This window comes from Phoenix dactylifera, chromosome 11 (assembly GCF_051530095.1).
Source record: "Phoenix dactylifera cultivar Ajwa chromosome 11, Ajwa_hap1_PhDact_Kaust_v1.1, whole genome shotgun sequence".
NCBI classification, from domain to species: domain Eukaryota; kingdom Viridiplantae; phylum Streptophyta; class Magnoliopsida; order Arecales; family Arecaceae; genus Phoenix; species Phoenix dactylifera.
The window spans coordinates 1264655-1278911 of record NC_143200.1 but is presented as its reverse complement, the minus strand read 5'-3'; the positions used below and the strand labels follow the sequence as shown (position 1 = coordinate 1278911).

At 38.8% G+C, this 14257-nt stretch overlaps 1 protein-coding gene across 3 annotated transcripts; it reads right to left on the bottom strand.

Annotated features, from left to right (window-relative positions):
- Positions 1–558: 558 nt before the first annotated feature.
- Positions 559–12848, bottom strand: LOC103711557 (homeobox protein knotted-1-like LET6). Of its 3 annotated transcripts, none has more exons than XM_039116003.3 (5): positions 12569–12848; positions 11854–12171; positions 11497–11776; positions 1306–1550; positions 559–1130 (listed from the first exon to the last, which is right to left on the bottom strand). In XM_039116003.3, exons 2-5 carry the CDS (start codon positions 12133–12135, stop codon positions 927–929), a joined length of 1011 nt encoding a protein of 336 aa, XP_038971931.2. In that variant the 5' UTR covers positions 12136–12171; positions 12569–12848; the 3' UTR covers positions 559–926. The 3 variants fall into 3 exon arrangements, with proteins under 3 accessions (XP_038971931.2, XP_038971930.2, XP_017699631.3); XM_039116002.3 differs by having other exon boundaries at positions 12628–12809; XM_017844142.5 differs by lacking the exon at positions 12569–12848 and having other exon boundaries at positions 11854–12535.
- Positions 12849–14257: the final 1409 nt, after the last annotated feature.

The following is a 14257-nucleotide window of genomic DNA, read 5'->3' as shown; positions in this document are numbered from 1 at the left end:
GCAATACGAAGAATATGCATGGCAAACAAGATGGAGACACTTTCACCCTCTATCCTACCACCCGAAGGAGTCGAGATTAGTCAAAGAACCTCAAAGAAATTCGAAGTCTAACTTACTTCATGGATGTACTTCTGAAGCAATCTGCAATCAACTTCAACATACAGTCCATTTCCACCACCCTGTGACCGTCTCGGGTTAGCTTCCGAACGCAAGGAGTCGCTTCGCATACGGAGTGAAATCAATTTCGAGACTTAAAAAGTATATCAGGTTTATTTCACAGTACCACTCCATCATAGACTCATCCTAAGATCTTTCTCGATTTAAGTTTCAAATCCATGATGTTCTTATCTCTTATGATCAACTTGCGTTTGATTCCTACTATTTTCTCCATGCCACGCACAAAGAATCAAGATCAAAATGCAACAGCCAATACCCTATGCATGGAACTGCTTTATTGCTGTAAAAGAAGATTAAGATATCATATGCAAACACAAGGCAAACAAAAAACTGCATGCATGAAAGCTAACGGGGCCCATGCTCGTCAGACGGCACGATGAATCACGACAGAATCCGTTCTTGATATATAAGACACCACCATGCATCAGAATAGAACTCCCAATACACGTTAGACATCAACGTGATGAATCACAGTGGAGACAGTACCCAAATAGACACTACAATCCATTATTGCTACAGCAATCAGAAGGGACCCCAGAAGACACTTAGGCGGAACAAACCAAAGCACAGCGTCCAAAAGAACGTCCGCTCCAGCAGAACTACAGACGGACAATAACGGCTTCCATACTCATACATAGGTCAGCAGGCATTATGATAAGCGTCCAAGCTGCAAACACGTACAAACTCTAACTTACGTAGATCATACACACGAGTTCAGAGATGAGAGCTAGAACATCCATAGAGTGAAGTCAAAGAAGAGCCGGGGCACAGTCCAAGGGAAAGGGATTGCCAAGACTATTGTCCATGAAGTAGTGAGGATGCGCCGTGTCCATCACCACGAACTGCATCTCCTCCGACGGCTTCCAGTGGCGCTTCCTTTGGTTGATGAACCAGTTGTTTATTTGCTTCTGGTCGAGTCCCGTTGATTGCGCCAGTGCCAGCTTCTGCGCCTCCTGAGAAACCATAGCAAAAACCAAAGCACCATCCTATAGTCAGAAGACCTAGCCATTGTTATCATGGAACATAAATCATGCGTATATCAAATGATTTGATTAAAGCTAGATCACTCGCACAAGATATGATGTGCAAAGTTGACAAGGATCACTCATGTTTGTATCGATAACATACCGAAGGATATGGCCACTTGTAGTGCCTATTCCACCAGTCAAGAAGCTGTTGCCGGGCCTCTTTGGGCAGCTTCCCTTTCTTCCTCTTCTTCAAAAATTCCTGCTTAAGGCTGCTGAGATAGCCGCTGTATTTCCGAAGGAGTTGACCTTTAAGCTCCCTGTCCTCAGCTTGAGGATCGACATAATTCTCAGATGCACCAAACTCTTCCTCAGATGATCCGTTCCTTTCCAACTGCTCCCCATACACTTGAGAAAAAATAATCCAAAAATCAGATCGAAACTGTTAATGAAAAATGTATCATTTGAAAAGCTAGAGAACCTTGTTGCCAAGGAAAAAAAATAAAACTAACAAAACTAGGGCCCAACAGGTTCCTCCTGATATCACCTTCATTGCTTTATATTAAATAAAATTAAGTTTTTTTAATATTTATGTTTTTGAGACATGACTATGTTTTTATATAACCTGTTTATAGCTAGGGTTGTTGTAACCCGTCACAGGCATGCGTACCTGCATTTTTAGTGGAACATCTGGGCAGTATATAGCAAGAGCAACCTAAAAATGCTCACAGCAGACGTTGCAAAGTCTTAAGTTTCAGCAAAATGGGTTTAAATACAATCAACAAACCATACAGGAAATGTGCAAAATGAGAGGAATAAAGACGATCAAAAATTCAGATGTTTGAAAGTCAACTACTTTATTACTCACGGATAAGATTAATGAAGAAAATAAATGCACAAAAACCAGAACAGAAAATGTGGGGAAACTTGCTAATGTTAATAGCCGGTAAAACAAAGTTTTAATAAAGAAGAATTAAGATTTTTTTTTTTTTGAAAACTATTAGGCAATAAAGGCATTACTTGCCAAAGAATCTGCTATTTTGATGAAAATGCAGGAAGCATTTAGATATGCTTACAGGATTTTAAGAAGGGACAGTGCACATCTAATGACATCGTGGGCACTGACAATACAAACAGGAGTGATGCCAATATAAGTCTATATATATAAAAAAAAAATCTACTTTCACCACCTTCATTTTGAATCTGAATCTTCCTGCAAGCAGACCCTTTTGAGTAAATGTTCATGTATACTCAATTGGACATAACATCTAACGCTACAAGCCAAACATAAACAAGTGCCAGAAATCAATTCATATTATGTATAAATATAAGAATATCAAAATATGATGAGAAATATAGTTCGCATATTGAAATATATACTGGAATGATCCTTCACAATTTCACAACAAAAACACTGAAAAACACATAATACCACAAGTGTCTGCCTACACATCAACCATCTAATCAAAATATGTGTTGTTACAGCATTAGTCTTGGATTATAGAAAACGGTCACCAAAATTCTGTAACTTCTAGTGTTTAGCCTTAGAAAATAATCAACAGCAAATTATAAAACACAAGCCAGATCCATGGGTCATATCCCAGGTGCTAGTTGTTGGCTCTTAACTGAAATCTAATGATAAATTAGTGTCAATACAACTAGCCATGGACAAACATCAGTCCAGGGTATTCTTAGTCTGCTTCCTCACATGGACTAATCAAAAATGGTCGGAGCCCCTCTCCTCAGCAGAGAAGCCCCAAGTTCTACTTCAGTATGATGGCAGTTCCATGAATTTTGAAGAAAGCAAAATCAAATTAACATCTAGTAGCAATGCATAAGTGACTAAGAAAGTAATGTCTTTATGTAATGGGTTTTGAAGACGCATGTATGGACTATACAAAGAAGTGACAATGTAAGGCATAAGTGTTATATTGAGAATTAGAAAGAGGTGGAAAAGAACAGGCAGCACATTTGATGTAGTCATGATTGAGTCTTATATGCTAAGTTTCACACAAATATGCTTTTGTTGTTGCTGCTGCCACTGCTGACTATTTATTGGTCTCCCCAGGCATACATTTTGACATAAATAGACATCAAGTGCTTCTATTGCTCTCTAGAAAATTGGTATCAGAACATATATTCATTAGATCCTCATAAACAACGTGCCAGAGTGTCGACTGCTGTTATGAAATTGATCTTGAGATTTTAGTCTCTTCTCCTTTTCTTGGTAAGGGGATTGTACTGTTTTTAAAAGAAGATATCTTTTTCTGAAAGGCATTTAATATGGTTTCAACACTACAGCAAACTAGAAAAAAAAAATTATGCAATCTTTTGAAGTACATGTAAATTAATTTGGACAATTTGTGTATAACCTTGCTGGTTTTAGTCTGTTGCAACCCCAAACATGCTTCATCTCTCATTTTTAAGTGTTACTTGCATATCATAATGAATATTTTCTAATTCTAGTTTTCCTCTCTAACTCCTTGATTAATTCTGAACTATATATTTTTTTATTTCCTATGTTAGAAAATAAAAAATTAATAATAAGTAAAATGACTTAATTTTCACTATCATGCATAATAATGTAATTACACATAATCTGGTTTCAGAACCCAACACCCAAACAATGAGCATAAATTTCACATTTTCATTTTCTTAGAGAGAGAAAAGAATCCCATATTGTCAGGTTTAGATTGCACTACTATTTAGCCAAAGAGCTTCAATGGGAAAAGTCCACTTCTCCCACGCTTCACTTTCACTCTTCCCCTAGTAAACAGCTTAAAAGACCCCAAAAAAGAAGAAACCAGACAAAACTCTGACCAATCTTTGAACCATTGAGCCATTTCAAATGAAACTAAACAAAAGCAACCACAATAACAGCTGAAATTGGTCGATACTACCAACACTGCTAATGTCAGACACCAGGTCAGCCCAAGCCAATCTAAAACTGAATATGTTGGACACAGCATCAAACCTTGCTAAAAATCCTTGAGATCCTACTAGTCGACAATCACCAAGGAGGACCTTCCATGTAACTACCAGTATCTATGACGGCTTTCATTGATCTCCTTAACCTTCCACCAGGACTCATCAAGACTATCATTTCTTTCACTCATTGGAACTACTCATGCCTCTAATCATAAATAATGATTTTCCATAATATTGTAATTCAATTTTTGGTCATATCTAGGACTAAAATTTCTTGCAATTTTCTCCTCCCATGTGGACATTTTCATTATGCATATAAATTTGTTGAATCATCATTTCAAGAAATATGGTTACATCCAAGCTCTTGAATATCATATGACCTAAAGATGTTGCTGCTCGAAACTTGATGTTCTTAGATGTCTGAGCATTCACAATGTTCATTATAATGAAGGATTCAATCTAGTTAGGACGATGAGTAACTCATAAGAATAAGGTGAAGACTTTTAAGTTCTTTTTAATTGCATGTTAAACTTCCACATGATCAACACAATCACACCTAAAATTATATTTTCAAAAATTTAACTAACTTTCATTAAAAAATCATTATTTACGTAACAAGTCAAAATAGACAGCACATTACAAACAACCAAATTTCATACTTTATATGGAGATCAACTTCCATTGTCGCTGAGTTTGAGAAGCTTGGTAATCGATCAAAGAAAAATTAGTGAGGTAAGGTTTACTCCATGTTTGTTCCTTCAAGACAAACACGGCACCACATTGTAGATGTTATTAATATATTTTCGTTTTGAGAGTCTTTAAAAATCTTAGGGAACCGTGAAAATAAATCTTGAGCGCACAAGCTTAAACTGCATTAGATAACTGAGGTCTCCCTAGGCACCAATTAATCAGAAGTTTTGTTGTATGATAGCCTTTTGCATAAAGTTGCCCCAGCCAGACTGTTGGCAACAATTTTAGAGTTCCAATAGCACTGACAAAAAGAGTGTAATCCTTCCCAATCACCAACCAACCATTCCATCGCAGCCATTTTCACCTTGAATGGGATCCACTTCCACCTAGTCCAAAATTTTCTTATTCCGACAGACTCAACATCATCCTTGCCAACCCCACTTCCTGTTGCAGCAATAGTCCCCAAACTGATAGGACAGAGCAAAATAAAACAGAAAATAAGCAAGCAAAGAGTAAAACACAGAAAACGCCAAGATTTACATGGTTCCCTCAAAATGAGCTACATCTACAATATGAAGATGCTGAGAGAGAATCCACTCCAGAAAAAATATATACAATAAATCCCCTTGCAATATTCATCCCTTGAAGTAATATTCACTCCCCTGAGAGAAACCCTTCCTTTTGGTAAATAGTGTAGATCCAATACAAGAGCTCACTGGCTAAAGCCTTTTGAGAAAAAACATCTAGCTTTATGTTGTAGAAGCCCTTTTCATTGCTAAAACTGTCCTCTAGCTCTGTCTCAAAAATCCATGCCTTCTTCTTTTGTCACCACAAACCTTACACTGGGGTCTTTAAATAATGACAATGATATTCATTGAAAAGAATGTGCCACTGAAATCTTCGTATCACACTCTAATAATAAAACCCCTAAGCTGAACTGATTTGCAATAGCGGAACAAAGTCGATATTGAAATATATTATCAAGTCTCGCTTGCATGTGAGACTTGCATCATCCATCCGCCATCCCTAGAACCATAGTTACATCACCAGAGTTACTGTACCAATATACTTTATCACCTTCCTGTAATTAATAACCGGGCCTCACTCTTCTTCAATGACCAAAGAAAAACCAAGCGTCTTTCTCAGATTAAAAAACCAAGTCCATCCAAGAATCTCATGTTAGTGGTACAAGCCCAAAACATTCGCAGACCAAGATAATGAGCTTGCTAGACTTGGTTGACAACTAGGACTGCTACTTGCGACTCTCTCAGCTCAAATGAGATCTCAAAACATACTCAAATAATTTCAACAAATTCATGACTTTGTCATGAATATCAAAATAAGACAAATTTCTCGACACTTATCAAGTATCAGCCCGAGCGAAACCTCCCCATGTAACATCCAATGTCTAAAAGCCTATCCATCAGCATACCAGTCATGCTGAGCACCACTTATCACAAATAACTAACTATAATCCAATTCTTTAAGCTACCAACTTTCCTTGTTATCCACAAAAGTCCAGAACCTCAAGGATCAGCAGGCAACCAATCCCTCAGAAATGTTGTTTCAGTTTGTTAAATAAAGGCTTGGCTTATTGGAAAACCATGTTAAGATAAAGATAGTCTTATTTCTTATCTCTTCCTTTTCTATAAAAGCAACTCCATAGAGAATGTTGACATGGCTGGTAATTGGAGTTCATTCACTTGAAGCAGAAGGGTGGAACTTAGTAGTAATATAATTTTGCTTGTTACCTATGTTCTTTTCTCTTCTCTACTTTATAGATATTTTGCTAATCACACCATGGGATCAAACTAACATGCGATGGTTATTCTATATCTTTTAGGATGGATCTTCCATGGACCGATCAAATATGGGTTATATGTTGGCTACGGTTCACAATTTCCAAATGCAAGTTGGCACAAAGCATGATGAGAATCACAATTCTCAAGTTGTACAAGAAAGTGGCAAACAAGTTGAAGCGGATCGAGAAAATGCCTCTTAAATAAGAGCTACCAAGCGATATGACAGCTTCACCTACATCCATGTTCAATATCTCACATTTTCATGCCCGTCACAGCAGACGAGTGAGAGAATGCAATCCCAAAGTCGAGTCTCTTCCAACAAAGTGATTGATGGTCGACAAAATCCAAAAGGAAAGCAAACGCTTAGATGAGAATTCCACCATGGCCCCTTTTTTCACCATGAATGGGATAAACTTTCAACTAGCTGAAAACAAAGGCTGCAAATGGGTCAAGTTGACTTGTCCAATTCAGTTCAGGCCCACTAGACCAAGCTTGATTGATTCTTGGATGACATGCAGTCAAGTTGTCGTCAAAAATTAGATACATTTTGAAAATTGGGGATATAACTCCTCTCTTATCCTACCAAATGCACTTTTGGCCAGCGACATAACCCAATTTCCCCACTATATCATGTGATAAGCTTATCCATGAGGAGGGGCGGATAGGCTTATTACCTCCTCCATCATAACCCAACCCTCAGGCCACTTTTCTATCCACTCTTAAGCGCACAAAATTGAGAGGGAAATTTTATCTTTGTGATAAAAGACAAATCATCATGAAAGCCAAAGTGTATTGAATGTAATCTATTCTCCCCCTTTTCCCCTCACACTTATTCCACTAACCAAATACCAAAGACGCTAATCCTATTGAATAAGCCCAACCGTTCTATAATACCCTAGTTACATCTTCTTTCCCTTCGGATTTTTTCTTATTCCCTCCAAGCAAGGTTCATCATCTCGCTACCAAACCCCATACCGGTGCCACACTAGTACAACATCGATACGGTACGGTATAAAAATTTTTTGACGTACTGAATGTTGGTACGCCATCCGTACCGAATACCGATACCAAATCGGTACGATATGATACATCCTGTACCATCCGGTTCAGGCCGGTATAGCATACCATGCCTCCAAACTTATTCGACAACCAAAAGCAACCTTAGTTTAATTGAAAATTTTAGTGATTTTATTTTTATTATCAATTATTATATCTTAGTCATAAAAGGATGGCTAAATGGTTGATTCCAACTATAGATCCAATCCGAACCTGAACCTGAATTGTTTGTGTTGAGTCCAAGTCATGCTTGACGCTAGCTAATCCAACCCAAGTGACTGGCTGGGTCTAAAGTTTCCTTTATGGACCCAACTTGACCAGACTCTATCAGCCAATGGGTGGGATTTGCAACAAAAATCAAGACCCAAAAACATAAACAGGTCAAGTCAAGGTCAAGCTTGCCTAGGACCACCCCAACCCATGTGCAACCCTACTAAAACTCTCTTTCCAACGGACTCAATCTCATCCTTACCAACCCAACTTACCTCATCCCTGTCACTAAGTATCATATCCAAACCTTCAATGTTATATCCAATATCTAAAAGCCTTACCAATCAGCATACTGGTCATGCTAAGCACCACTTATTCCCATAACTTACTATCATCCAATTTTTTGAGCTACCAGATCACATTATCCACAAAAGGCCAACATCTCAATAATCAACATGTGACCAATCCTTTTGAGAGGCTGTTCTAGTTTGTTAAATGAAGGTTTAGAATATCGAAAAACAATTCAAACACAATCAGCATAAAGATAGTTTTATGTTCTTATTCTTTTCTATAAAGTTATGTTGAGATGGCTGGTAATTTGAATTTATTTTCTGAAGTTAAAGAAGGAGGTTGAATTTCCTTTGTTATTTAATTTTGCTTGTTACTTGTGTTCTTTTCTTCTCTTCTACTTTCTAGTTATTTTGCTAATCTCATCTTGGTATTTCCATTAGTCAAGATCAGCTAGAAAAGATGGTGGCCTTAGAGGGAACATCACAAAGATGTTGTTAGACACATAACACAAGTTGCACAGCAAATAATACCAGACCAGGAGGAAAGATAAGCGAATTAGAACAAGAATTACTGCAAAAATAAAAAAAAAACAGGATCAGCATTTTTACTCAATTTTAGACCATAATTGGTTTTCTTTAAAAAAATAAGCAACATTAATATTGGGTAAATGCAAATTAAAATTCACATGTAAGAGGTGCATTATTTTTTATGAAATGCTTAATCTTGATTCCAGTGGACACTTTAATAAAAGATTTTTTTACATTTTTAATTACTAAGAATTTCAATTATTTTAAGAACACTCTTGCTATATTTCATATCCTTGTTCAAATTTACCCAATTTTAATGTTGTGCAGTTATATGTCACAGTGTGGCTCAACTTACATACACTGGTAAATAAAAAGAATGCTGCAGTCACAATATAAATTACATTTCCGATATATACTGGTCACCAATGATAATGACACAAGAGGACAGAAGTATACTTAAAATAGAATAACGATAATAAACAGGAAATGACGGATCTAAATAGTTTATTTCAAGAATTCAATAAGATAACTAGTGACCAATAACTTATAACAAGTATTTGATATTCAGCAGCTCATTTCTAAGTAATTATGCATTTATCTAGAATGCTTAATTCAAGCTGTGTTACCTAGATCCTCATGTCTAGCACCTAGAATGTGTTGGATACCTATCTAAATCAGATATACTTCAGACACTTAAATACTTGTGAATTTAACAGCAGCTTTTCAAAATAAGTAGAGAGTTGGACTTCAGAAAAGCAGTTTGATGTAGAATGGTCAAGAGTGTAGGTATTAAACTAGATTTATAAAAATGTCATTTCTCTAAAATCCTTCAGCTAATTGGATAGCATAGGTGAGGGAAAAAAATATTTAAAACTTTAACAAATAGTAGTTTTTATTTTAATATATGCAATATATGTGTATATAATTACATTTTCCATGTATCCCGGCAACTTCTTTTTCACTTCCCGAGTCAAAACACTTGTCCCATATCCGAATCTAATTCCCATATCCGAGTCCATGCAATAGTGAATAAGCATATGCTTCTAAGACACAAGAATTGGATAAAAATATATACATACAAGTACATATATATCTGTGCATACATATACACCAGCACTTACAGCATCAAAAGCATATCCACCTTTTCATAAACTTTCTCAACTTTAGCTCTTGAAATATGGAGTGCTATCCCCCCAACCCAAAGCTTCCATTCCCAGCTAAGCACAAATATGATCAATAAAACTATGACAATGTTGTGAAGCAGTATTTATTCCACAGAAGCACCTTGGAAGATAAATCTGTTTCCTGGGTTGAGTGCATTCCTTTTAAAAAAAGCTACAAGTATCTTGAAAGAAAAAAACAGATTTTATGTGTTGAATGGATTAAAAAATAAAAACGAAGTACGCTGGAAGATAAAGACAGATTTGATGCGTTGGATGAATTTCTAAAAAAGAAGCATGAAATATCTTGCAAGAAATTACTGAAGTCATGTGCTGGATGGATCTGGGAAAAAATAGAAAAGAAAAGAAAGCTTTCATTTGCAATACCATGAAAATGAATCGCCTAACACAGGCTATAATAAACTAAATCTCTGGCTTAGACAAGACAATGTTATATTGAATTTAAGCATCAAAAGACAAGCCATACACTAAAGCAAAAAGCTTTCTCAAAGAGAAATTTAAACATCAAAAAAAGATAAATTGATTTGACATCAAAATAATGTACAAATGGGTATAAATGGAAGCCGGCTACTTGAATATAGTCCTATCACTCAACATCCTGAACAAACTCAACATCAATATGTTAATTAAAAAAAAGCACTATATTAAAATCTTGATGTGGCATAGAGAATGATCCAAAAAATGTGACATTCGAGGAGGGGAAGTAAGGATGGTTCAAGTTATTATGTAAATGAAATATTATCTTTATTTGTGCCCAATAATAAGGCATAAGATATTCAGAGTTTATGCAAAAGTTTTCTCAAGAGCCCCATGCGAACGTACTCCCATGGACAACCATAAATGCCAACTGAATTCACTTTCGCCAGAATACCACCTTCACTAGCGAGGTCAACCTAGATGATAAAATCACTCGACTTTAACAACCATACTGTAGAAACTAAGATGAGAGGAAAGGGGGCAAAAAAAGAGAAAAAATTTTATTTCCTTCAGAAGGCTTCTCTGTGAATCACTCTCCTGCAGATTGCAGGGAGGGTGGCAAAAAAAAAAAAAAAAAAAACTTGAAATGATGTTAAGAGAACTATACATCCCCCAAGAAAAAATAAACCCTTCGCAGCAAAATAGTCACTTTTATTGCTATCAACCTCGAGAATACCTGGCCACCAAGTGAAAATGACCCCAGCAACGAGAAAAACTAACGCCAAACAAAGGCTACCTGCGCTTCTGGGAAGGGAATGTTCAGGCTAAAAGGCGACCATCTGTTATTCCACGAGATAACAGACACACCATTTCATGATGATGCGAGTACCATACATGAAATATATAGCCAGCTCCCAGATTTCCTGGACCACATTCATTTGGAAGAAAGATTATAATAACTAAAAAAAAAGCTGGAAGACATTAAGTCACTCCAGGTGCATGTCAACCAACAGATCATACTTTTGATGCAAGATTTTGTATGAGCTAACGACACATAAGAATGTTACAGAAAGTAAGCACATCCCCATGGATATGTCTAACTATAATATTAATGTCATCTCTCTCTCTCGACCGTAGAAGAGCGGACATAGATCTCGACAACATAAGTATATATAATAGAGAGAAAAAAGAAAAATGAAGAGGGGGGGCGGCTGTGAAAGAGATATGGGAGATAGAGAGAGAGGGAGTATACCTTGAGGAGGAGGGGGAGTGGAGAGGGAGAGGGACTTAAATTGGGAATCAATCCGAGAGAGGAAAAGCATGGCTTCCTTGAAAGGCTTGGAGAGCTCCTGCTCGTACTTGGTTAACATCTCGCAGTAGGCCTCCATGAACTGGTCCAGCGCCGGATCCTCGCCGCCGCCGCCATTCCCTCCATCCCCAGCCGCCGCCGACGAGGACGAAGCCCGGCCCATCATCAGCGACGTCGCGCACGCCTCCTCCAGCCTCGCCACCACCTCCGGCGGCGCTCCCACCTGTCCATATTATATGCATATAAAGTCCAGCCTGCGTTCTTTTTTTTTTTTTGGTTCACATGTTTTTTCCTGTATACCTTGTGGCAGTTAACGTAGGCGGAGAGGAGTCGAGGGTACTGAGGATGCGCCATGATCTTGGCCTTGATGACGTTGTTATCATAGTCCTCGCCGCCGGCGTTGCTCGGCGGGGGAGGTACGAAGAGACCGTTGTTGGACATGTGTGGAGTTGGTGTCGGAATGGAACGTGACGCCATAAGAGGCATGATCATGAGCGGCGAGAGGCCGCCGCTGCCCTCGCCGAAGCCGCCCATCAGGCACGAGCTATCGCCGCCTCCGCCGCTCCCGCTCCGGCCCTCCATTTCTCTCGTCAGAAAGCTCTCTCCGTGTGCGGGATGCTGGGAGAAGATAGAGAGAAAGAGCGAGGGAATGAGCGTGGGAAAGAAAAGAATAAATAGGGGTTGGTATATATTAGGCTTTTATGATGATGATGATAATTATTTCTTCCTTTGTCTGGTAACTAAATGGGAGCTGCAGCGTTTTTAGCTCTGGGCTGGGGAAATGCCTTTTATCCCCTACTCCCGGGTTTTTTGCTGGTCGACACTGGCCACTCCTGCTGCTACTTTTTGCCAAGCCGTTTCACAGGGAAAATCCTATGTTGCAGTCTCAATTATTAATGGCCTTCTCTCTCTCTATCCTTCTTGTGTGCATGGGCTAACATTTGGGGAGGGCAAAACTTAGATTAATCTCTAATGTTTAAGAAATGGAGGTGGAGAGCGGGAAGGGGAACTCCACCTGCAACCTTTCCTTCCCAACGTAACCAAAAGAAAATGAGAGAGAGATCAAGAAATAACTGTGACAGGAAACTCCCGCCTCCTCGTTTGCTGCACTTCCACTGAGATTAAGATGAAAGAGAGAGAACAGGGGTTGATAGCAGTGAAACTACAGTGGATGGAAGGAGGAGGATGAGTAAAGTGAGGCTAGCGATGGATAAATGAGTGATATAAAATTAATATTCACCACACGACAATCCACGAGGTTGGAGAATATATGAGCTTTGAATGCGACGGATTGCACCTCTCAGTGCGCCCTAGACCCCTCCCTCTTCCTTATAGCTAGGTGCTGGGGTGGTGGGCCCTTGATTCCCCTGCCCTGCCAGTTGCCCATCTCTCCCTCCCTCTCTCTCTCTCTCTCTCTCTCTCTCTCTCACCCCCCTCTCCTCAGTTTGATCCATAAGACACCAAACTAAGCCTCAAGCCCATCTCTCTCTCTTTCCCCTCCCCTCCATTATTGCAGCACGAGGGATTGTATCACACGAGCACTGTGGTAGTGAATTTTATTCGATAATTTTTTTTTTGATATTACTTTAAAATACAAAATGAAGTCGTACTTACTGCAGCCAGAAAAGCTGGGAAAGGTATAGTGGGACAGTGCGAATGTCTCTAGCTGTCCTTCCACCCCTTCTCTCCCTCCTCCAGTTTCTCTCCCCCGGCACCCTCCTCACTCTCTTTGCGCTCCCACACGGCTAACAACAAAGTGAGCCCCAAAATGATCCGAGAGTCGCAGCACAACACCCGAACCATTTTATTCCTGCTGTGCCAGTTGAGTGGATGTCCTTTCTTGCTGTCCGAAACGCTCCTCGCTCGAAGGATAGAAGCTGGTGGAATTTGGGTGAGGTTTTGCTCCGTCGCCGCTTCTATCCAATATGACGCACGTTTTGGTTTTATGTTCTAACAATTTAAATCTTTTGGAGTGAAAAAAAAGGAATATATAAGATTCTGTTCAAGTATGTATTAATTTTATTGTACACCAAAAAAACTTGCACAACCATATAGGATCAAAAAATTCTAATAATAATATCTAGCGTTTTTTTTTGAATTTCTACATAGTTACGTGCGCATCATAACCAACTTGGCACAAGGTTCATATGAAATAGGAAATAATATAGCATAGACTCTTACGAAACTAATCAAGATATATATATTTGGATTTAAATAGAATTGAATTCTTGGATTGGAGAGACTCAAATGGGCATATGTGGCTATAAGTGATGCCTTCCCATGCTGCCCTGAGCTCGGCCCCTATAGCTATCACTCTAGCAGTGCTACGTCCTTCTGTAGCAATCAGCCGTGAGTCGTGACTCCTGATCACGAAATTCATATTTGCTCTATCTCCATCGCCCGAGACGCTACCATCGAAGTTCACTTTAAGATGACCGAATGGTAGAGGCTCCTAAGAGACAAGGACAATCTTGGGCGCTGTAACAGTAGAAAGAGAGTCCCAAATATTCTGACCATCCTAGATAGAGGTCGTTGTAGTAGCCCTGGCAACCTCAACAGTCTAAAGAAGAGCTCTCTCCATCGCACTTCTCAAAGACGCCCACTTATCTTCAAAGACTCGGACGTTCCTATCCAACCATATATGATACACTAGATACGCACATGTGACTCCCTGCCCCATTGTTCACGAGCTCCACATGGCAAC